The sequence below is a fragment of the Megascapheus bottae genome, chromosome 22, assembly GCF_031878675.1.
Source record: "Megascapheus bottae isolate mThoBot1 chromosome 22, mThoBot2.hap1, whole genome shotgun sequence".
Classification (NCBI taxonomy): Eukaryota; Metazoa; Chordata; class Mammalia; order Rodentia; family Geomyidae; genus Megascapheus; species Megascapheus bottae.
The window spans coordinates 20,271,928-20,298,414 of NC_143530.1; the positions used below are offsets into that span (position 1 = coordinate 20,271,928).

General features: G+C 38.1%; 1 protein-coding gene across 2 annotated transcripts in view; it reads right to left on the minus strand.

The window, feature by feature from the left end:
• Window positions 1-26,487, minus strand: part of Cdkal1 (CDKAL1 threonylcarbamoyladenosine tRNA methylthiotransferase) — a 519,085-nt gene that overhangs the window by 30,813 nt on the left and 461,785 nt on the right. For both annotated transcript variants that reach the window (XM_090356314.1, XM_090356316.1), the window contains exons 14-15: window positions 3,830-3,913; window positions 914-1,078 (exon numbers count right to left, since the gene is read on the minus strand). In XM_090356314.1, the coding sequence (XP_090212440.1) occupies window positions 914-1,078; window positions 3,830-3,913 (249 nt within the window). The remainder of the gene's footprint in view (window positions 1-913; window positions 1,079-3,829; window positions 3,914-26,487) is intronic.

The following is a 26,487-nucleotide window of genomic DNA, read 5'->3' on the forward strand; positions in this document are numbered from 1 at the left end:
ATTCTATGGCCAGGCTGCCATAATCCCCAAGATCCTTCACACAACGCTAGCCAAGTTCACGAGAGGTGGCAGTCCACCAGATTCACGAGTCCTCTATGTCACTGTTCCCAAAGTTCAGCTAGACTACCATTAGTGCCATTATACACCCTTACAATCCATCTCAGGAAAGAATTTTGGAATTACACGATTAGTTATCTTTTCCCTATATTCTAAGTCAGTGCTATATACTTTTATTTGGAGTACTTAATAATTATGTTGGAGAAAGGGCATCAAATGATGCTTAGAAATGTGATATACATTTTCATTTCACACTCCATCAGCATTTACAACTGTAGGTCAATGAAATGTAAGAGAGAACTTGGCAAAAAGCCATATTTACCAAGGTAGAAGATAGGGGTTGGGTTCCTTTTTTACAGAAAGAAAAGAACGTTTGGTTTTCACTCTACATGACTAAAGTAGATATCCAGCTAAAACTCTAGGGAGAGGAACTATACCCACGTATACAACATGGCTTGGCGGCTTTTGCCTGTAGGTTTTCAAGATACTGTACACACTGATATAGTGAGAAAGTGTTCTGTGCTTCACTCTCTTCTCTTTGAGACCTAAGATGCACGTGTGTACCAGATCAGAACTTCTTCACTGTTGATCCTTTACCTGCAAATAATGGCTTTCCTCTCTGTTTCTAGCATGGGAATAGAAACAGCCTGTTTCCTTTATAGCACAGGAGCAAAACTGTTGGGCATCAGCAAAAGCACATCTTTCTAATTCAGATTTCAATTTGTCAGAAAGGATTAAAGCCTCATACATACACACAAAGGGAACTGTAAATGATAACAGAAACATGGGTTGGAATTACTTGCTTCCACAGCCGCTTCTTTACTAGTGGGATGAGAGGAAAGCATCTTTTACTTACCTTCTTTAAACCTGAGACTTCTCCCTTCACCAGTGGTTTACTGATGGATGGTGTGTATACTTTGGCGTCCAATACTGGCTGCCCTTTCATGAAATGTTTTCCTGATTCATAAATGTCCACTTCGACCATTTTCCCCATGAATGAAGGGTTCTTTGGCACCAGCACCTATTTTGAAAAATCCAGAAGGCTTGATGTTTTTAAATAAACTATTTGAAGTTAATTTTATAATCTGTAGAATTATGACAAAGTCAGCATAGAGTTCTCACACCCAGTTGTCCCTATCATTAACATCTTACATTTGTCTAGTAAACAACCCAATACTGATCTCCCACTGTTAACTAAGGTTAATACATGATTCTGATTTCCTGATTTAGCCTCCTTAAGCCCTTTTTATGCTAGGACCACCCCACCCCCTACTCCAAAGAGGGCTTTTCCAGCTTCTCAAGGAACAGAGGTTCCTAGAGGATGGGAAGGCTATTCTGGGAGGGGGGACTGGGCTGTAGACAGCCAGATGACTGTTGTCCTGAGGTATGTGGACAGCAGACCAGGAAGTCCCCTCCCATTCCGCCCCCAGCAGTCAGCCTGTCACTTCTGGACAGGCCTTTGATATTCTGCCCTTGGCTGTTCCATTCAATGACCAAAATTAAGCCAATAATGATGAAAGCCTTGTGTGTGTGTGTGTGTGTGTGTGTGTGTGTGTGTGTGTTTTAAAATACCTTCCTAGTTAGCTGTCAGAGTAACAGATATGTCAAATAAAGGCCTCTGTGTGTGTGTGTGTGTGTGTGTGTGTGTGTGTCTTTGCGATGTATACACACATGTGTTCCAGAAGAAGAGGGAGGACACTGACAAGTAGCCTCTATAACACAATACATGGGTGTTTAGCATCAAGTGAGTCCCTTGCTCTTCTGGGAAAGTGCTTGTTAGTCCTTGGAGGCTTGCCTCCACACAGAACCAGCTACCCTAAAGAGTACTTTGGCAGGTTCACGGGAAATGATCAGATGGTCCCTTTCCACTAGAGATTGCTGATAAGAGTACATGTTTACCTCCAGCAAATGTTTCCCTCTCTTGGGACTTAGAGGTGGTTTGAACGAGTTCAGTCTCCCTTATACTTCTATTTTAGTACTGTAGCTATGCTTGCCAATCTCTCCTAGTTGATGTCCAAAATAAATAGACCCATTCTAATCCAACAACACTTTGATATTTAGATACAATCTCCACCTCTGCAACTCATCTTATTTAGAAAAATAATTCTTTTGACATCTTTGATAGGCTTAGTTGTAGAGAAAAAAAATTTAAGATAAGAGCCATAAGTCCCTCAGCCAATTTCTTGGTGAGGCAGAATTAGATCTTGGTCTTTCTGAGTTTCATTTTTATGACCACTGAGTACCCTGCTTCATCAAAGTATAGGGGAAAGGTCACCTGGATGGTGAATTACTTATGGCAAGCAAACGAACTAAAAGAGCTTTAGTATCAGGATATGAAAGCCCTTTTAAATCAGTTTTTATGAAATAAGAAAATCTCTAGAGCAAACTATCCCTGGGAGACTTGGAAAAATAACCCTCCTTGATCTGTGGCCTTGATCTGAATGAAGGGATCTGTGTGGTTTTTTTTTTTTTCCTCCCTCCGGTTTTAATAATTGGAAAAAGCCTGGCTGCTTTAAATTGGAGGAAACAGCTAATGAGGCATGCCATTGCCTTTAAAATGAAGGGGGGGAAAAGTTCCCTGCTGAGGCAAAAACCCAGATGGCAAGAGAAAGGAGAGGGAAGAGGCAAGGAAATACAATCACTCTCCTCCCCAGGGCTAAGCAGAAGGTTGGCCTGAATAAGAAAATGGCCCTCAGGAGTATATTAATGAGACAGGAGATGGGGAAAGAGCCTCAGCTCAAATGTGGAATGTTGGGAATCCTTCCTCAGTTACAATCTCCTCTGGGGACTGAGGAGAGCAAGGTTTCTGTGGACCTAACACCCATGCTGTGATTGTTCCTTGTGGGCCTCTTCTATCAACACACTTCTGCTTTCTAATTTGAGAAGCCAGCTTTCCTTGCCTTTCCCTTACCTGACATACCCGCACTAGCCTGAATCCTACACTCCAGTTCCAGCCATGACCTCCCACCTGATGAGAAAGCAATATAAACATAGGAAAACCCACTGGACATGAAGAAAAGGTAATCCAGGCTGACCGTGTCTGCCCCCACCCCCTACAAGAGTCTCCTTTCTGGGGCAGATTTCACCTCCCCCTTGGCTCTTGCCTAGGGTCTTTTCCTGGGGAGGCCCTGGGTTTCCTTCAATCATTTCTGAACTGTCTTCTTGCCTGAAGAAGTGGGATGTCAAAAGCTGGGCAGAGGGGGGCCCCTAGAGGTGCCTTTAACACGAAGTACAGTGGGTCTTGTCCAACACATAGTGGCTCACACAGTTTGAGTCCATAAGAATGGACTCCCCCCCCCCCACTTTGCTTTCAGTGCTTGGTTGTTTTGTTTTGTTTTTATCAAAGTAGAAGTTAAAGTAAACATGCCTGGAAAACGAAATGACCAAGCCCCAAAAGGGCAATGCAGGACTGATGTGACCCGAGAGGAAATCCCCAGCCTTTCATGCTAAAGCTGCACCTGCATACCTCCTTCCTGCCTTCTGTCTGTGCAGGACTTTTTCCTACCATGTCACCAGGTGGTGGGTGTTTTTGACAGGGTTAATTGCCTGGTTCCAAACTCCCCAAAGTCCAAGGTTGGTTTTATCAGAGATTGATGTGGATTACAATATACTATTCAAATGTATTACTTTGCAGTGAGTGGACTACAGAACAAGTTACAGAGATAAACCTTGTGTGAAAACAACCCTTCTGAAATCTCCTTTGCTTTCCATTTCAGAACTTGTTTCTCATTTTGGAGAAAAAGTTAAGTGTACTGAGATAGGTGCTTCTTACCTGTTCGTAAAATCGATTGTGTGCAACATAAAACTTGGAATCAAAAGATTCTTCTGTTACTAACACTTGTTGTCTTTCACCTATCTGTGGGGAGAAAAGAGGATAAAATAAGGAAAATTATCTGAAGAATCAAAAATAAATGGCCACCTAGCAAGTGTTCCAAGCTTGTCCTGTCCTCTTGAATTTAAAGTCGACTGCAGATGGCTAGTTATTTAAGAGTTACACTGTTTAAATCACTGACTCAAATTTCTTGAAAAATATTAACTGTGCAAATACAAAATTAGCATAACATAGAGTCTCTTTTCTTACATAACTGAAACAGAACTTATTTCTTCCTTCAACATAAGTAAGATAATTAAGGCCTCTAAGACAAACCAGAAATCTAAATAGCACTTTGTTTCAAGAAACAAAGTGGCAAAACAAGCCAGAACAAGCTGCTTCTAATCCAAAAATTCATGAAAATATTTTGGCAATATGAAAGAATAGTAATAAACATTAATTTGAGTTATGAGGGATGTAGTACTCAAGAAAATGCCTCTAAAAACTAGTCATTAGGCCCTAGTAGCTCACCGCCTTACATACTGTTTGCAATTCGGAAATCACCAATTCTCACAAATATCTTCTAACTATATGCAATTTTCTATCAAAGGCCAATGCCTCTTTGATGTAATCAAGTCCCCATGCACATTTATTTGATTTTTTTAAAGAGTCAATTGTGAATTTAGTATGTCTTTGTTTCTGGATGATTGGGTAAATGCCAAGTAGTGGAATTGCTGGGTCATAGGGGAGTTCTATGTTTAGTCTTTTGAGGAACTGCCATACTGCTTTCCATAGTGGTTGAACGAGTTTGCACTCCCACCAACAATGTAGTAGTGATCCCTCCTGGCCACATCCCCTCCAGCATCTGTTGTTATTAGTTTTCTTGATCCTGGCCATTCTAACTGGAGTGAGGTGGAATCTTAGAGTTGTTTTGATTTGCATTTCTTTTATGCCCAGAGATGTTGAGCATTTCTTCATGTGTCTATACAGCACTATTTACCATAGCAAAGATATGGAACCAACCTAGATGTCCCTCAGTTGATGAGTGGATCAACAAGATGTGGTATTTGTACGCAATGGAATTCTATGCAGCTGTCAGAAAGAATGGCATTGCCCTGTTTGTTAGGAAATGGAAAGACTTAGAAAAAATCATATTAAGTGAAGTAAGCCAGACTCAAAGGAACTTAGGCTCAATGGTTTCCCTCATTTGTCATAATCAGTAGAAACCTTGGGCTCTCCTAGCAGAGATTTGCAATAGAGCAAAACCCTGATACAAAAGGCCATATAGGCCGGGAGTTTGGCCTAGTGGTAGAATGCTTGCCTAGCATGCATGAAGACCCAGGTTCGATTCCTTGGTACCACATACAGAGAAAAAAGCCAGAAGTGGTGCTACGGCTCAAGTGGTAGAGCTCTAACCTTGAGAAAGTCCAAGGACAGTGCTCAGGCCCAGAGCTTAAGCCCAGGACGGGTAAAAAAGAAAAAACAACAACAAAAGGCCATACAGTAGGACACTAAATGAAAGGATCTCTAGGATATAGAAACATAAGCCATATAATGAATGATAGTTGTTCTTAAGGTACTATGTTATCTCTCATCTCTTTTGCTGTCCCTTGGTTATCTCATATTGTTACAGTATCTCATTTTGTTACCTGATATATCAGATATATTTGTATTTGGTTATTTGAAATTGGATAGGGAACGGGGGAAAACAAGATGAGGGGTGGGGGGAGGGGGGAGGGAAATGGGGACCAAGACATGTGAAAGGGTATCAATGTATGGGAATTAATGCACCATCTACCTGGCAAATATCATGTAACCCTTCTATTAATTACAATAAAAATATATGAAAAAATATTAAAAAAGAGTCAATTGTGAATTTTGCATCTCTAATTTAAACATTCATTTTTAATAACCGGGAAATTAAATAATAAAGACAAGTGACCATTCAATAACAGAAAGATTAAAACCCAACACCAACAAAAAATACCATTTCAAAGATTATTCCACTGTAAAAAGCAGCAGTTACTTTTTTCTTTTTATCAAGGTTGTCAAAATGTGTGATATGGCAAACCAGGTGTATTGAATGATGGTGCCTAGAATTATTTTGCCACTGCTACTTGATAATACTACCCCTCACCTCTGACTTGAAGCACATTGGAATGATGATTTTTTTAAAAAAGAGATTCCTATTCTCATTTGTAGGGACTTGTCATCATGTTCAAGTAGTTATCATTTGGGAAACATAAACACAGCTGCACTAAATAGACCACCTAACAATTAAAAAAAAAAAACCCAACCCTTACTCACCATCTGACAATGCCAAATACCTAATACACCATCATTTGCCATGTAGTTTATTCTGCCATTCAAACTCTATCCAAAGATGGCAAGACCTCTCAGATGATTCTTGCCATCTCAAGGACTAATTTCAATTCCTGACCTGAAGAAAGTTCTTGCAACATTATCGTTTTTTAAAAGCCAAATACCCTCAAAGGCAAGTTCCTTCATGGCTCTGTTTATCAAACCACAACAACAACAACAACAAACTGGGTTTCATGGAAGTATTTCTTCTAGTGGAAAACTTGGATTGTTTGCCCACAAGTCTCTGTGTGAGTTGCTTATAACTTAGGATAAGTATCTGTCAATGGTTCTTAAGGAAATCTGCAATTATACTTCATCTAACATTAAGTTTCAGGGAATTAACAAGTGTGAGAATGTAGAGCCACTGGAGATTTCTGCTGCTTCTCTGCTCATGTGAAAATTTGTGTGGACAGTTGTAGCCACATTTCTGGGCTGTTCTATTTCATCTGGAGATAATAACGATGACAGTTAAATGTACACACAGTTAGAAAGACTTGCTGTGTTTACACAGTAGCTGGCTGGACTTTCCCTCAACCACCACAAAATTATCTAGAGTCTACTTAGCTGTCATTTGCAAGGAGGGCTCAAGAGAACCGCTATAGCATCCAGCCCCTTTCTTGGCACCCTATTTCCTTGTGGAGGTTCTTAAGTTCCCAAGGACATGGAGCAAAGGTAAGCAGAAGTCTAAGGCTGGCTCCAAAACTGCTGCCATCCATCCACACCCCTGAAAACCACATTAAAAAAACAATAAAAGCTTTCCTCAATATGTTTAGAAATGAAGCTTTCTACAAATGAATAACAGATGCAAGTTTGAACAGAATCAACTGTTTTAAGTAGTCTGAAAGCCTATAAGAAGTTAAGGAAGGGGCTGGAGTTTGGCCTAGTGGTAGAGTCCTTGCCCAGCATGCATGAAGATCTAGGTTCCATTCCTTGGTACCACATACCAACAAAAAAGCTGAAAGTGGTGCTGCAGCTCAAGTGGTAGAGCACTAAGCCTTGAGAAAGCCCAAGGACAGTGCTCAGGCCCTGAGTTCAAGGCCCAGGACTGGCAAAAAAAAAAAATTAAGGAAAGTAAGTTCAGTTGCAACTGTGGAAAGGGGAAATGTGTTTTGGTAATGATAAAGGAATTTAAGGGCTAAGCTAGTGTGTATAAATCTCAAGTCCTTCAATTATCTATCAATCTATCATTTCACTTTATCTCTCTCTCTGTACACACATACACACCCTCCAACGTTACTCATACTATATAAGCTAAGCACTGTCACTGAGCTACATCTATGGGCCCCAAGTCTGCTTTTTTAAGATGAATCACCTCCCTCTACCTTGTCTAGCTGTTATAACCCCAGCTCTGCAATAATAATGCAGTGTGGTTACAGATTCTCTGTGCATCATAATAATCAGCCTGATTTGCAATATCCTGAGTGTCTAAGTATCAAGCTCCATGATAGCATTTCTATGGGAAACTCAGTTGAGGCGTCTGTCAGGAATACAGCCCAATTCTACTTAACTTAGGTCTGTGAACCTCTGACAGAGGATCTTAGTCATGGGTTATCTGCTGAAAACAAGTGAGGTATACTTTCTAATTTATCAAATGTCAGTGCACAAAGCTTCACTTTATTTTACCTTACCTTCCAAGGTCATTTTATGAAAATGAGACAGAATTTATCACTACATTTATTAATTTAATTTACAATTTAACATTTTTTACTTTAAAAAATAATTTGTGTCTGTATTGGAGCATGAACTCAGGACCTTGTGCTCTTGCTTATCTTCTTCACTCTACCACTTGAGTCACAGATCTACTGGCTTTTTGGTGTCTCAGGGACATCCTTGCAGCTGGCTTCAAACCTAGTTCTTCAGCTCTTAATCACCTGAGTAGTTAGAATGATAGGTGTGAGCCACTGGTGTATGGCTTAAACAATTACTTTTATAACTATAGGAATAAAATAATTATAATTATTAAAAGAGTCTTGTAAAACCATTCCATAGACTGGTACATTGAAGTAAGGAAAAGTGCTGAAAAAAATCCTCACAATGCTCCATGTGACCAGTAACCATTAACCCTGGAGCTGCTAGGCAATGGAGTAAGTATGCAACAGTCCTCAAGGCCCAGGTGACAGAGATAAGAAAAGCTCCCATACAGGCATGTGTGTATATGTCTATTTATATCACAAAGGCAGAAAAGGAAAGCTGTATTCCCCTAAAGAAAGTAAGGGTGTGGAGTGGGTGTAGCTATCCCTCCAAGAAGTTGAGAGGAACTGTTCTACTATTTTCTGCTTCCCATTCAGCTGCTAGCTGTTGAAAACTTACAGCATGGCAGATCTAATTCTGCAGTGATGTCTTTTCCTTCAGGAAAGAAACATCTGTGACAAACAAAAAGCAATATTAAGATTCAGTTTCTGGGTAGGTTTTCTTCAGTGTTACATAATCAGTGAGCTGTGTCATTTGTGTCACATCTATGCTTCAGATTTCCCAAGTGCCTCATGTTGTGAGAAACATCAGTTCTAAACCATATGGCTAAGAGAATGTGTGCAAAACACACTTGCATGACAGAAAGCAGTAGTTTCCAGAAGAATTTGGTTGTTGAATGAATGCTGGATCATGCCATTAGGTTACCAGACTACATAAGGATTTAAAGGAGAAGCTCAAAATAATTGTTTGAAGAAAGGCAGATGTTAGTCAACTTAAAAAAATGCATTAGGATATTTGAGTTAATACCTTTAACTCAGTAAGGAAAGTTACTTGTATAAGTACTCTTTTTTTTTCCCCCAGAGAAAAGCAAAAGGTTTCTCTCAAACTCATCTATGGTATTAAATATAAAGTATGCCAAATTTGCTTTAAATTTTTGTCTTCTCACTTCTGTTTTACACTCTAAAAACCTGAGATGTATATCTGGAAAAGAATGTCAATTCAATGTCTATTTTAAAGTATTGCGCTAGATAAATTTTACTATTTCAACTTGATTTTATAATTTAAAAAAAATCCTGTGAAGGCCAGATATACACACATGCACATAAAATACATTTGAGAATCTGTGTAAGGTAAATATTTATGGCTTAAGTACAGTTATAAGATGCTAAAAGATTATTTTCCTTTCCCTGAGAAGTTTCTAACAATTACTTTTCCTGTCTAGTTTTTGGGTATAGGAAAAAAAAAGAAGATTACAAAACACATATCAAAAGTTCTAAGAGTTTATAACACAATCCTTATAATCTTGAATTTTATCTCTGCTTATCCTACAAAATTTTCTGACATGCTGCCTCTGCAGCTAAGTTTTATTTATTTATTTTTTACTGTAGATAATAAAATACAATTTTTCTACCTGACTGGTTTTGAATACATGACTCTGGAAAATGTCAAATGTCTTTCTTCAGCTCTGGTAAAATCATTTTCCCTACCCATCCCCCTCTAAGCTGTCTGGAACATGTTAAACACAAGGCTGTGACCTTAAATTCTGAAATAATATTTCTAGTGTCTGTGCACAGCCTGCCCTCACACACACCTTTAGACTAATTACTGCAGTGTAATGCTGCCTGAGAACTGCTGTAATTACACGTGGAGAAAAGTATGGTCTTGTTCTTTCCTAGCTAATGAAAATGATAACCTTTCCATTTTGATTCATCATTCACAACAGAGAGAGCTTGCGATGCTGGGTCTCCAGGGTATGCAGTAATTTTCCTGACTGTTTATACACTCTTCTGTTTTCTGGCCCTGTAGATACCGGAATTAAAGAAGCAGGCATACTTATGCTTAAAAACAATCCACAGTAATAATAGCAACAACATTAAAATTTAATATCATCCTTACTCCACAATGCATTCTCTAATGAAAGAGGGCCATGACTCAGAAATGTGTGTCAGAAATAATGACAGCGTAGAAACTAAACCTCGAAGTCCATCACCAGTGCTAGTAGCCATCAGTCTACTGGACAACTTAGGATTCTTAGAAGGAGTTATGGACAATCTGGTTTGAAAGAGACTTGTGTCTCATTCTGACAATGATTAAAAAAATACACTGTATTAGATTAAAATAAAATTACCCTCCATGTGGAAAACCACGGTCTTTTACTGCATTTTTCAATAGGATTAAATTTATTCAAAGGGGAAAGAATGTTCTCTTATTAATTAATCAGTAGTTAATTTATGTGTACCCACAAGGAAATGCCACAAGTGTCTTAGTAGCCTCATTATTTCTTCTTTCCACTATAGAAATAGCTTGCATTTAAAGAAAGTTGGCAAAACAATTTTCATTTTCAAAAATCTTTCCTCCTACAGTGACAACAACGACCATACTCAAAGATGTTCAACCTAATCAAATTAAATTAGGAGATTTCTTCTACCCAGAAGCCCTTTCACCTTTTCTTTCAATTGCTGGTTCCATTTTTTTCAAGCCATGTACCCACCTCAGTAACAGACAGGTACAGCAAGGTTGCTTCTTCATGGGTAGAAGCAAAACCTTATTGTGGGCTTGAAGTCAGTGCTTGGGTGCTGTCCCTGAGCTCTTTTGCTCAAGGCTAGTACTCTTCCACTTTTCACAGCCCGCCTTCTGATTTTCTGGTAGTTAATTGGAGATGAGTCTCAAGAACTTCCGTAGTTAGGCTAGTTTTGAGCTGTGATCCTCAGCTCTCAGACTCCTGAGTAGCTAGGATTATAGGTGTGAGCACCTGGAAAAATCTTATTTTAATAATACAGCTGTCATCATCTGCTGATGGGGAGCCAGCCAACAACATGACAAATAGTTTAATTATAAATGACACCCTGATCCTTTCCACAAAAAAAAGGGCTGTACCTAGTAGTGAATGAACTTCTAATCCAAATGGACAGCAAAATCTTCCCACTATATACACATCCTTGGTATTCCAGAATATTCTGAGTTATTATATAACTACAGTCCTTCAGTAGAACTTCTTTCTCCCTTCTGTTTTCTTCTTTTAGTAGTCTTCCTCCATAGTCCAGAATGGCTTCAAACTGGAAATCCTCTTGCCTCAACTTCCCAAGTGCTGGGATTACAGGTGTGCAATACCATATTCAACCGTTGTGGTAAGAATACATAGAATGAAACCTACTTACTCCATAAATTCAGACAAAATTGTTCCTCTTTATCACAGATGGCTAACATATGCCAAATCTGCTTTTCCTAACACTAGGCAAGATCTACAGTAGACAACATTTAAATCCCTAGGGCTAGACGCTACTTATAAAATGTACCTATGAGATCTTCTGAATAAGACTAAGTAGAACAGAAGATATATATGCTATTAAAAGCTCAATCCAGAAATCTGAATAATATGTCATTCCTTCTTTCTCTTCCAATCTTTTCCCACTCCTCCCTGTCCTTTTCACTGGACAAGACCACAATTCTTAATGTCTTAAGTATGCACATTTTGTCAACTATACCTCAACAAAGGTGAAAAATAAATTATAATCTTCTAGAAAATCTGAATTATTAGCCATATAGTTTTTTGATAAAAGTTTTTTGCCATGAATGCCTTGTTACTACACATGAAGAGGTCTTAGATAAGTTCTAAAAACATAATTTTGAGTAGTCCTCCCTTATCCACCATTTCACCTTCTAGTCACAATGATTCTTTGTTCAGAGTTGGTCTCAAATGATCATTTTCCATTGAGGACTGTACAGCTACAGAAGATCTGGAAACTCATCACCGGAGAATAAGGGGGAAATACTATATGCAAGGTATTGCCATAAACAAAGTTAAAAAATGGAAGAAAGTTGGATCTGGTGGCCCATGCCTATAATCCTAGTTACTCAAAAGATTACAATCTAAGGATCACAATTTGAAGCCTGACTGAGCAGGTAAATCTGTAAAACTTTTATCTTCAATTAACTATCAAAAGACTGGAAGTGGAGCTATGGATTCAGAGGTAAGATGCTACCCTTGGAACCTAGGAACAGCACTCAGGACCAGAGTTCAAGCCCCAGGACTTGCACACACACACACACACACACACGTGTGCGCAATCAAATACTATTTCTCAATTTCTCCTCTCCTCTGTGTTGACTGCCCATGACTGGAAGTCTTTATATGAGCCTTGGTTCTTTTCATTGGTTGAGAGATATCCAGTACATTATGGGAAAAAAAGTGAGCAGGAAGAAGCATTTGAGAGGAAGCCAGGTATTGCTGTCATAAGAAAGACAATGAAGAAGCCACATTTTGAAAGAGGGAATCAGGAGTCTTCATTAAAAGGCTGGAGACTACATGGTAGGCTCCTGTCTCAAAGACTAGCAGCCAGCAAGTACACTTAGCAACAGTTAGGAAACCTAGCCATGAAGGTCAGAAAGGAAAGAAAGAATAAAAACAATACCATCAAACCAATTGGGATACCACTGTGATGGAGAACAGCCAGGAGATGGGAGACAGTACAGGAATGGAACATGGCCCTGGTCTGATACTCAATACTGTCAGGTCAGGAGGCAGGTCACAAGAAACTGGAGTCCTAGGCATTGGATTGGACCTATCATCCAAGTCTCTGCACCTACCTCCAGTGATTTGGCATGCCCATGACCTGGCCTGGAAGGAAGGGACTACTATGAAGACAAGATGCCAGACTCTACCATCCACCATGTGGCCAAGGTGGCACCGGCCAGACCCCATCTCCTCACTTCACTAGGGGAATAAGAAATGCCATGAGGGGCCACATTATCACTTACATCTTAAGTCCACCACCTTTTACCCCCATCTACATATCAGTTCCTCTTTCTCTTTTATGTAACTTAGGAATGTGCAGGAAAGGCAAGCTTACTTTTCCAGCCGGCTCCTTCAGTCCTTCCTCACTGAATGTGACGCTGAACCTCCATCATTCGTGCTATCATACACACTGTCAGTAGAACAGGATTTGGAATAATCCAAAAAAGGTTCGGATACTTTGAGGGAAGTAAAGGAGGAGGTGTGTTCTGCCAGACATTTTGCAATTCACATTTGTAGCCTTCTAAGAAAGCTGTTTTGCAATACTAAATTAGGAAGAAGGTAGTTGAGCTAGAGTATATTCAGATCTCTTGTAGATGAAAAGAGAAGAACTAATAGATCATTTTTATTCAAAATCTAATGAGAAGACTAAGTCCCTTTAGAAAATATGACTTGGTCAAGGTCATACTGTAATGCCCAGAAACTTGAAGGCCCCCGGAAGGATCACCAGAGACCGAAGATCAATGCAAATTGCAATGAGCCATTTATTGACGAGCTCGAGCACGGGTCTCTGCGCACTGATAGTCGAGTGCAGACCAGAGGCCACGTGCACAAAATTACAGCACCTTTAATACATTCTTTGGTAGGGGGCAGGTCCCAGTAATCATTCCATTAAATGATTGGCGCAATACAAAACGGGAGAAAGATTGTGACTAGTCATTGGTCGGTTTAGCGAGCTGTTGCACTTTGAACTGATTGGCTAATGGGTGAAGGGACAGACCCACTATGTGATCAGTGGAGAAAAACCGACAAGGGGCCTGACTAACGGGTGAAGGGACAGACCCAATATGTGGAGAAAACCTGCGGACAGGCTAACAGGCTTGTGCCTAGTTCTCTGGCCCTCGCAAGTCCGACCTTGTACAAGTATAAAGATACAAATGAATACAAGTATAAAAATACAAATGGCTAATCATAGGTTTATAGAAAATATATAGATATTTTCTACACTCCTCAATACATCTCATATTATTTAACATATAAAATTAAGAATGGGTTTGATCCTAACAGTTATGTTAGTGAAGCCATGAATTACTTAATTGATCTTAAGATTGCTCATTCATCCAGTAGTTACCAGCTACCCACAGCTCCAGAGTGTCTGGAATTCAGCATATTACAGATAAAAGACATGTAAGACTTTTCAACTTTAACATGAAGAAAGAATGTAAAAAAAAAAGCTCATATTGAGTATATACTGATTTAAATAAAATACATTAGTGCTCATTTCACCAGGTTCTTGTATTTTTTAATGTGGCTATCAGAAAACTGAAAGTAACATAGCAGATCATATTATATTTCTATTGGAAAATGTTTCTCTAAAACATATGATGATGTTTGCTGGCTTTTTTTTTTCATGATTTAACAGGAATCCCTCATTTCACTGTTTAGAATGGGATCATATCAGTCATTTCTCAAAAATAAGTTTTGAAAACCTCACCACAAATACTCTTAAGTTGTGGCAATGCTTCTGTTTTTAGAAAGAATGTAAATGACTCCATAAATTATGAAGGCAGAAATTCTGAATGTCTATAAAGTGCTCTTTGTAACCACTAAATTATTTTTGCTTGCATTTTTCTGGCAGATTACAGCCTTTCTAAAAATCATAAGGCACGACCAACTAGCTGCTTGTTTGCAGGGAAATCCAGGCAACCAAGGAGTGGCTATCTAAATTTTCCAATCTGTCATTTCCCATTTTGTGTGGCTAAAAAATAACAATGGTGGTTGGATTTTAAAAGACAGAAATCAATCATTTTCAAATTATTTTTTTCAAAGCCAAAAAAAATGAATGTCCAAAATACATACTGTCTTTGGTAAGATAAATCTTTTATTACCCATCCTATTACCAAAGAACTTAGTGTCCATGCCAGCAATAAATAACACGCACAGTACATCCCACCATCTTTCAACCATTTGCCAATAGGATGGAGACTGAGGAAGCAGAAAAGATTAAGGCAGAAATCAAAGACAGCCAAGCTCTAATGGTGTCTAATTAGCATAACAAAAGACACAGCCACAATCTTTCAGCACTGGGCAATACATCTCATTAAAGAAGACTGCATAACAATTATTCTCTCCCCCTCCCCCTACTTCTTGGCTCAGCTCCGGGAGCTCCAGAGAGCTGAGCTACAGCTTCTGCTTTATTGGCAAGACATTCAGGCTGCAGAGGAAAAGCCCACTTGCCTTACCCTGCACCTGCATCTCAATGCTCTATTCCCATTTCCTCTCCTGCTGTGAAAATGGGTTTCTTCAAGCACATTCAAGTTCTGCTCTGCATTTTATAGGAACACAGCATAGAAATATGTCCATGATGACCTAACAATCCAAATTCGAGTTGCCCTTAAAATGTCTTTATTCAAAGAAAATCGATCTATTTGTTTTTCTTCACCCATTCTGGTCCCTCCCCTTCCGCTCCTTCTCTTAATGTTACTTCCCTGTGTTGGCTTTAATGAAGCTAAATTGACATTCTACCAAATTCTACTGCAACCAGCAATTAAGCTGGGCACGCTCGTGCACACATGTACGCATGCACTCACACATACACGCCGATGAATGCACATACCATGAAATTTAAACAGGAGTGGTTTGGGTCAGACCTAACCTTTTCTTGTTGGTATTACATAGAGAAAATGCATGAAATTCATTGCCAAGAAATTGAAGTTGTAGATGAGTTTATGAGCAGTTTTTTGTGCACTTTTAAGCCAGGAATAAATAATTCTACTGAAACCCCAAACTTCCATTGATTATTATGAAAAAGAAAAGAATCAAAGAATTCTGTGTGTGGGAAGAACTGATTAGGGAGGGGGATTTTATATATCCGAAAATTTACAAAAATACAAACATTTTTCATTCCGAGCAATACTTTTTGATCAGAAATACCTTTCAAAAGGAATTTTTAGTATGAGGGCTGCTTGATTTTTTTTTTAATGGCTTCTCCTGCCAAACACATCATCTGCTTAAGCCTGGGCGCTGCCGCTGCTGCAAGTTGCTCTAGGAAAAGCTGTTTATCACAGATGCAGACAGGAACCACTGTAATCGCTCTTGAGACTAAATAGCAGAAAGCCAGCCAACTCACAGGGGTAGCTGGGGAAACCTACCAAACCTATTTACTGTGTCTGGATTTTCCAAACTGCTGTACAGTGGTGAGTGTGTTGGAGGAACTTGAAAACATTCTAGTCATTAAAATCATAGACTGGGGACCTGGTGAGAGACATTTTAATGCCCAAATATTCTGCATGATGAGATATAGTTAAAATAAATCATGGGATGTCATTTAAATTCTACAAAGGCCCTTCTCTATACTGCAAACTACTTAGCATTCAAGCATTGTTTTCCAGTTTCATCCTCTAGGTGGAGTGGACTTTTTACAATTTTCTTTTCCACTGATTTTCCCTCATTCAACAGATCACTTTGTTGTACATATATGTTGTTACTCCCTACCTTAAAGTTTTGTCAAAAAGCAGCATAAAAGTGCAGCATATGATTATGAATACTATATTGCCTTTATATGAACATTCACTCCCAACACTTGATTCCCAGTGATTGAACTCTCATGTGAACCCTGGTTCTTTCTAATGGTCAGGTTAGTAAGGTTTTTCATTTTAAGACAGAATCCCAGCCAATGAACAAAAGCTTGACAAATACTACCAACTTTCCCACTAACTAGAGTTTGAACATCAGTCAGGCATTTACTTTGGGGCCTCACTTTCCTCTTCTGTAGAGGCACTTCTGTCTTTCAGATTCTATTTCCACCATAAGAGAATTAGTAAAGTGCCCGTCAGTACACACGAGGAACAGGGAAGCCCTGAGTTTGGCTGCAGAATAGGTATCAGCAGTGTGGTAGCAGCAGATCTTTCCCATGGACCTGGCCTAGTGGCCCTTGCGTGGCTGCTTGGTATCAGCCTCATTGCCATGATCCTTCTTCCAGTGGGGTACAGACAATCTGTGGTCAACAATACTTGCGAAAGGATGAACAGATCTTCCATCTGGTAATTCTATTTTTAATGACATAAATCATTAAAATAATCATGTGACTGAGGGTTGTGTTACCTTTGCATTAGTAAGTGGGCTTTTTGGTGTCAGCAACAGAAGTGACAGTACAGAAGTCCAACACACTGGACAACTGGTTAGGTTGCCAGTACTCATGCTATGCCCATCAAGAAGGGTATATTTTTAACTAAGTTCCAACTTTGCATGTGTAGTACATGTACATATAAATATACATATACCCTTTGGTAGTACTAGAGTTTGAATTCAGAACCTGATACTTGCAAGGAAGGTGCTCTGCCATTTGAGCCACACTTCTAGACCCATTTCCCATTTTCCTACTTGTGCTTTCTCCTGTGGTTGAGGATGATAGGCACATATCACAGCACCCAGTCGTTGAGTGAGATGGTGTCTTATTCTTTTGCCTGTGATGTCTTCAAATGACAATCCCCTAATCTCTGCCTCCCAAGTAGCTAGGATTATAGGCTTAGGCCCTTTTGCCTGGTTTATTATAGATATCTTTGAATAAGTAATTGTGAGATACTTTTCAATAAGTAGCTGACTTAGGGTGCTTGAGAATTGGAGTAACTTTTGGAAAGCAACATAATATAGGCATGTTTATATCCATACCGATTATCCATACTGATTTCTTAGACTCAAGATTATTTGGGGTCCTCTCCATGCTAACTTAGTAGAGGACTAAGGTGGAATGAGAAAGGTGGGTGTAAGGAGCACAAGCCAGAATGCCTGGTTGTTTCATTATAGTTCTTCTTAAACCACCATGAAAAGCAGAGAAGTATATCTCGCTCCAATTTCTAAGAAGTCATGACTCAAAAAGACAGGAGACAAGTAAGACAGAATATATTTAATGAGGGAAGGAGGAAAAATTTCCAATACTGATAAATCTGCAATTCATTTTTTTCCCAGTACTGACTGGAAAGATGAATAGTGCTAGAAAAAAAACCTCAAGCAGCTTCCTGTCATTTCTAAACCATGATCCAGTGCCTGCCTGAAAGAGTTAAGGTTGTATGCTGCATAAATATTTATTACCCTTCTTTCAAAAGGATAAGAAAAATTTCCTCTGCATACATGAATTTCAGATTGCTAAGCAAACACACAGATATGGTCAGGGGCCCATCTTCTTAATGAGGATATGGTAATGATAATGATATTTTTTTCAGCCTGCTTATATGTGATCAAAATCTAGAGGTTTTGATTTTTTAGTGAGGCATCACACAGACCCAGGAACAGTTAATGCTTTTAGAAGCATATGGATGGGATGACAGGAATACCATCAAGGGCTTAAAGCGGGACCTGGGTGAAAGATTCATTAAAAGTGATAAATAGGAAATGCCTTTCCTAATGTTTTGCAGTTGCATATTCAATACGGCAGGCCAGTGACTATGCATTTTAACTGTCTTTATTTTTAAGAGAGCTGCCAGATTTTAATTACAGATTAAACAGTTATTTTGCAAATGAGTACCTCTTCATTAACATACTAGAATCATAATAATAAACAATTCTCTGTTACTAAACAGTACACAGGACAGCATGAGGTAGAGAACAATAAATGGAAACATATAGATAGTAGTATAAAATATTCTATTTGGTTTGGGCAAATTAATCACCTAGAAATTCTTTTTAACAATGAATAATCAATGTAAAAGCTAATAGATTCTAAATTCCCTAACTAGAGATTTTTGTCTCTTTTACTTAGAGCCATAAAACAATGCATGGTTCATAAAGAGTTTTAAATAAATATTTGTTGAACGAATGAACTGTCTTCCTAATGTAGGTACCCTCTTTTTTCAGTTATATGGTTGGGCACTAACAGCACTTGAAAATTTGCCAAATTTGGTTTAATCATCAGTAGATTTTTTTTCTCAAAGGCTTTAATTCTGTCATTTATTCTGAAGGCTTTAGAAAAATTGCATGTTTAAGCTATCAGTTATAACAACAGTAACCCTTCTTTATACATTTCCATACTTTATGTTTCATCTATACTTTCAGTTTTGGACTCATTAAAGCATGCAAAGTTCACCTTCTCAAGACTACTGAATGAATTAAGGTAGTTTCTAGCCAAGTAAGCTATTCAGTCTTGTACCTTTTCTGCAATATACAGTCCTATACTTTCTCTTTTCTACTTTGCACCAGAAGACTAGAACAAGTTCTTAATGAAAAACAAAGGCAGTGGAATAGGCACAAATAACATGTACTCTATCCGTATAGTAAAGCAGAATAAGTTAGGAACTGAAAGAAGAATTTTCACTAGTTTGCAGAAAAATACACACACACAAATGGCCATCTATATAGTTTTTCCCCAAATGGCCATCTATACTTTTCTGTTTTGGATTAGGTTACCAATTTCATATACACAATTGTATGGTCACTGTATGGCGAGTGCCCTCCCTCCGGCGAGGGAGGGCTGGGAGCGGCGGCCAGCCGGCCCTTTCCTTTCTCGGCCCCGTCTTAGTCAGTGTGTGTTCTCTCTGTCCCTCTTGCGGGTCAGGAGGCAAGAAGGCCTAAAAACCCTGACAACAATGAATGGCTAATTCACCACAACTTGTTTTATAAACCCATTTCAGGAATATTCCAGTGTCATTATCTCGCTACCTCACAGTATGCAGGTGCCACACACCCTCCCTTCCATACAAACTGATTACAACCTTTCCTTACTCTGCAGAGAGGTAAGGGAAGACAGGCAGTGGAAAACTCACTTCCCTTGGAAGAACTACAGCACTTGCTGGGGTCTAGGTGAAAAGATAGTGAAGGGATGGCAAATAAGAGTTTCTGCACTTATTGTACTGGTCTCACAATCCTGTCACATTTTTTTCAATTGAAATCCTGGTGCCTATTTAAGAATTAATCAAAAACGTGGTAGGCTGGCTACTCTGCTAGTAGGCTGACGTGGTGTGGGAGAAAGAACATGGCTCCTACAGAGGTTGGAGGCTGGCTTTGAGCCCTGGCCTGCTTTGCTAGGTCCCCTTGGATCCTTAGTTTCATGTAAGGATAACAAGTGAGAACAGACACTATCTCTGAAGAGACAGATGACAGGTAGCTTGTTGGGGTTTTACACTTCATCTTAATCAAAATGCCAAGAAGTGGTGGTTATGGAGACAGTGTGTCACCATTAGATCTAGAAATGGCAGTGCAATGCTACAGTGAACAGCCTGGAAACTTTGCTGTTCATTTTGCTATAGCTTATCAGACTTATTCCTTTTGCAACAACTTTTCAGAACTTGATCCCCTCCCTATCTTTCCCACAATAGGAAGGCAACTCAAAATTAAAAACAAATTTAAAAGTTCTTTCCACATTTTAAATAATTATGGCATCCTCTTCATTATTTGAATTCAGAATTACACAGGACTCATCATTATTAATAGCACATTTAGATTTTCTTTACTACTAGAGAAATTATAACGTAAGTGTCTAGGACTACAAAGTTTATAAATAAAAAACCCTCATGTATATGTATACATATATATTCCTACCATATAGTTGATAATGACAATGAAAAACATTTTCCGTCATCTACCTTTTCCTTTTTATCCTGTCCTTGGATAATCTTATTCCTTAAATCTAGCTACCTCTACCTATAATGCTGGCCTTGTTTTGTCTTGTCATGTTTTCTTAGTTGGATGGCTACAGAAAGCATTAATTGGCAGTGAAGGAGGTTGAGTTCCAACGACTTTTTCCATCCATGAAAGTAGGAAAAGCTTTTATCAAAAATATGTAAAAGCACTATCTAAAATAGTAAAGAATGCATTGAAAAACTTTGTTTCTTATGTTGATTTATTCAACATTCTGAGTTGTTTGCTAGGCTATGAGGTTTTTTTTGGGTTCAGAAATATACTGTGAAATACCTTATATTTCCGCTTACCACAGTTTTTGTGAGCATTATCAAATATGTCAGTAAATGATGGTTTTTCATCTTCATTATGAAACCAGTGTTTGAGTAGCCAAGTGGCTATTTTTGAGACAATATGTAGTTTAACTACTAAAGAGGACAAAGATTAGATAAAAAAAACTTAAAATAATATTCAACTAGGGTGATAACTGTATCACTTCTACTCTTTAAACCAAGGCTTTAGTTTTACTGTGGTTTTGTTCAAAACTCCTTCTTTCCTCATGGATTCTTTTTAGTAATGAAAACAAAATAGAAAACCCATCTCATAAATTGAAGTTTCTAAACACAATTACTAGTCATTACAACCCAGAACTAGTTCTTCCTGTATGTTGATAACAGATACACTTTGTACCAAATAAAATGTGTTGTTGGGTAAGGGAGGTGATGTTTAATTTAGCAACACAATCATTATTGTGATGTGTCAAACTTAAATATCATAAAAATGGAAATAATAAAAGGGGAAAAACACTCTCTTAAGTAGAAAGAGACCTAACCATTTTTTTTTCCTGATGTGTAGATTTCCATTTGCTTTTCTGTCTTGATAGGAGCTTTGCTGGTTTTTTTTCATATATTTTTTATTGTAATTAATAGAAGGGTTACATGATATTTGCCAGATAGATGGTGCATTAATTCCCATACATTGATACCCTTTCACATGTCTTGGTCCCCATTTCCCTCCCCCCCACCCCCACCCCTCATCTTGTTTTCCCCCCTTCCCTATCCAATTTCAAATAAAAAAATACAAATATATCCGATATATCAGGTAACACAGTGAGATACTGTAACAATATGAGATAACCAAGGGACAGCAAAAGAGATGAGAGATAACATAGTACCTTAAGAACAACAATCATTCATTATATGGCTTATGTTTCTATATCCTAGAATTTAGCAGAATCACCTTTCCTGCCTATTTTCTTAAATGTCATTCTGGCTACTCCTTTGAATTCCCCACTTGGCCTCCTAGTAGTAGTAGCAAATTACCCACATGGCCATTCATAAACTAACTGCAAATGATTTTATTTATTTATTCATGTTTGTTTACTGTTGACAGTAGTGGGCTTGAATTCAGGGCTAGGTGCTGTCCTTGAGTTTTTCTACTCAAATCTAGCTCTCTATTATTAAAGCCACAGCTCTGTTATTACTGTCAATCGTTTTAAATCCATTAGTGTGCAGGGGAAGAAAGTTACTTTTTCACATTCTACATCTATAGGCAAAAAATGTAAGCACCAAAGCTATGTCTTTAATGGTCCTCTTATCATATGGTCATGTCAAAATATTATGCCAGTAATCTCCATTTAATTTTATTACTATTAAATAACTATAATAAATGTTTTACTTATATCAGCCTAGCCTAGCAAAACATGATTTTTTAAAACATTTTTAAAATTGTTATTATAAAGGCAATGTACAAAGGAGTTACAGTTAGAAAAGTCCAATAATGAGTACATTTCTTTTGGAACAGTGTCACCTCTTCATTTGTTTCTTCCTAGCCCCTTCCTGGAAAAGTTGCGTATCTTTTCTTCCCTTCCTTCCTTCCTTCCTTCCTTCCTTCCTTCCTTCCTTCCTTCCTTCCTTCCTTTCTTCCTTCCTTCCTTTCTTCCTTCCTTCCTTCCTTTTTCTTTCCTTCCTTTTTCTTTCTTTCCTTCTCTTTCTTTCTTTCTTTCTTTCTTTCTTTCTTTCTTTCTTTCTTTCTTTCTTTCTTTCTTTCCTTTCTTTCTTTCTTTCTTTCTTCCGTTCTTTCTTTCTTTGCCAGTCCTTAAGCTCAGGGCCTGAGCACTGTCCTTGCATTTTTCTCAAGGCTAGAGCTCTACCACTTGAGCCTCAGCACCATGTCCGGCATTTTCTAAGTATGTGGTACCAAGGAATCGAACTTGGGTCTTTGTGCATGCTGGGCAAGCACTCTACCACTAGGCCAAACTCCTGGCCCACTTTTCTCTTTTTTTTTTCTTTTTGCCAGTCCTGGGGCTTGAACTCAGAGCCTGAGCACTGTCCTTGGACTTTCACAAGGCTAGCATTCTACCATCTGAGCTACGGCACCACTTTTGGCTTTTTTTGTCTGTGTATGTGATACCAAGGAATTGAACCCAGGGCTTCATGCTTGCCAGGCAAACACTCTTTCACTAGGCACACTCCCGGCTGTGTAGTCCAATTTTAACATAGTCTATTGAGCATCATAACTACATTTTTTCACCCTATAATTTCTGTGCTCCTCGTTAAACTCCCCCAGACTGATAAACTTACATGCAAGAGAAAATATACAGAAATAAAAAACAGCAACAAAGGAGAAAAAAACCCAAAAGCTAAATAACAAAAAAAACCCCTCTCATTTCTATTTCTTGGAGTTCATTTCAATAAAAATAATTTTATATGATTATATGTACATAGCTAGTAAGCCTTTGTGATCCTCTCCTAAGAATATCTTCCTTTGGTCTGGATGTGTGAATGTCTACAGTCCTGTTTTTTGTTGTTCTTTTTTTGTCCTTTACCATCCAGTGAATTTACTTGTAGATTTATAGGCACATTCTAGTTACAATGAATGAGAGAAACCATGCAACCTATGTTTCTTTGGGTCTGGTTTACTTCATTTAATATAATTTTTTCCAAGTCTCTCTATTTCCTTATGAATGATACAATAATACCATTCTTTCTGATGGAAGCATAGGATTCCATTTTGTATATGTACCACATTTTCTTGATCCATTCATTCACTGAGGGATATCTGGGTTGATGCCTATCTTGGCTATGGTACAAAATGCTTCAATGAATAGGGTTGTGCTGGTTGCTTTAGTGTAGCATTGTTTGCATTTTATTGAATAAATGCCCAGGAGTAGAACTGCTGGGTAACAGAGAAGTTCTATGTTTACTCGTTTGAGGAATCTCCATACTGCTTTCCAGTGTGATCACACAAGTTTACATTTCTACCAACAGTGTAGTAGAGCTCTTTTTTAGTTGCATTTCCACCAGCATCTGTTATTGTTAGTTTTCTTAATAATGACCATTCTAACTGGAGTGAGGTGGAATCTCAATGTTGTTTTGGTTTGAGTTTCATTTATGGCCCAAAATGTTGCAATGTGAATTTCTTGATGAGAAATAAGAGACACTAAGCACTTTACTTGCCATTAGAGCCTCCTTCCAAAACTACTCTCCAGCTGCAGGGTGTGAGCTGTAAATTACCTTGCTAAGCTGCCTCTAAACTTTAAAGCCAAATTGCAGTTATAAATTACAATGAATTGAGGAAGCTGGTTGCTACATAGAGTTTGCTGCAGAGTTGAAATAATTCTTTTCTTATTAGAAGACTTTTGCTAAAATAATATGAAATATTCATAAGTTTAAGAGATAAAAGTTAAGTGATATGTTTCAAGTCACTAAATTATCAAAGGGACTAAATAGCTAAGATGGTAACTTTAGAGTTTCATTTATTTATTAGTAATTTAAACCTGTCTACTTGCTAATTAGACTTTCAACCTAACTGTAAGTTACTGCAGTTGAACACTAAATTTGCCTGTGAACTTCCCAATATCAGAAAAAAAGGGAATGAAGAATTGCCTAGATATGCATGATCCTTTCAACAAAAAGTGTTTGAGGCTGTGTTGGAGAGCAAACTGAATAAAACAAACAGATCTGAAATTCTAACCAATCTGATAAACTGATCATATAGTCAGCAAACCTATTTCATTACCCTTGCAAGAGTAATGGTTCTTATAGAAGAGCTTCCCATCCACCAAAATAGAATACCACAATGTACTGCCATAGCCAAGTGGTTTTTGGCTGGGTAGCAGCAGTTTCAGCTCTGCTATATCATAGAGCCATCATTAATGCTCAGCTAGATTAACAGTCTCCTAATGGGAGTCTTGATTGTAATTTATGGATTTCTGATCCATTTCCCATAATCCATTCAGAGGTATATTTTAAAAACTCAAATCTGGCCATGTCATGCCTCTATTTAAAACCCTACCATGGCTCCCCACTGCTCTCAGAAGAAAGTCTAACACTTCATGTGGCCACATACACTTCTACTTTAATTTGAAAATAAGCACACAGGAGGCCATGTAATGAAGATGCCTTAATTTCTTTAACAACTTTCCTATTAGTAGATGTTTGGCTTCTTTCCAATTTTTGGCTATTACTGAGAATAATACAAGTCTCTTTGGATACATGAGTGAGCTCTTCTGTAGAGGTAGAATTACTAAATTGAAGGAAAGATATTTTACCATAATAAATTTCTAATATACATGGCTTTCTCAGTTTATATTTTCCTATATATGTGAGAGCTTTTTTTCCTTCACCTAACAGTGTATGCTTATTTAAAAAATAGTAAGAAAGGTAAACAAGTTTTTGTTGTAATTTTCATTTTTCCAATTACCAACCAGCATGAAAACCTTTAATATATGCATAGCTGACTTTGCCTGCTTTTCTGTGGTTCTAATCACTGAGTAGCTGTCCTTGAAAGTATTTTCTCAGGCTTATCTTTTAGCGTTGTTGTTTATCTCTTATCACATCATATATAGAAGGGTTTACTACTTTGTACTAAAATTCTGGTAGGTTTTGGCTTATGTTGACTCTACAGAATAACAGGAGTGAATATTATCACATTGTTTTAGAACAAATATTTTATGATCTTTGGGAAAGTATCAGATTTCCTATAAAAATCTTGTGATTTATTACTCTTATTAGAATTATTTAGTGTTTGTTTAGTGCTAGAATTTGCTTAGTATTTAGCTTCTTTCGAAAATTACTTTTTTAATTTCATTTATTTAAATGGTACCTTTCTGTTTATTTTATCCTGAAAGCTTGTAGCTGACTTAGGTTCACTTATCCTATTAGCTTTTCAGTTAATTCTTCTGGATTTCCTTTAACTTGTGTACTGATCTGTCTGCTGTAGTCTACTACAATTTTCATAAGAATGAAAACTATTTCTCCTTCTTCCCAGACCTCTTTTCTGGTCCCCTTGGCACACAATGAGCAATCACTAAATACTTTCTAAACTGAATAGAATAGAAAGTGCAGATTTGGCTTTACTTCATGTAAGTGGGTATCAATGTACATTCATTTCTCTTTGCCCTGGTCTCATTAACTGAACGGTGAGCCCGTGCTACTGTCCAAATACCCAATGATTAACCTATGAAAATAACAATATGAAAATTACAAATAGTTTATGAACCCAGTCCGGATCAAAGAAGAAAACCTCCAAAGTAAGTCAATTTAAAAGTTAAAGAAAAAAGATCAGGGCTAAGAGTGGCCTAATGGTAGAGTGCTTGCCTAGCATGCGTGAAGCCCTGGGTTTGATTCATCAGTGACACATACACAGAAAAAGCCAGAAGTGGTGTTGTGGCTCAAGTGGTAGAGCTCTGGCCTTGAGAAAGCTCCAAGACAGTGCTCAAGCTCTGTGTTTAAGCCCCATGACAGGAAAAAAAAATCAAGCATTTCAAATGAAATAATTTTTACAAATAAAAGCCAACTTCAATATTGAAAATGGATAATTACAACGATATTCACACCGTAAGAAATTTAAACGAAATAGTTTGGCCTAGTGTTAGAGTGCTTGCCTAGCATGCACGAAGGCCCGAGGTTCCATTCCTTGGTACCACATGCATAGAAAAAAGCTGGAAGTGGTGTTGTTGTTCGATTGGTAGAGCTCTAGCCTTGAGAAAAGGCCAAGGATA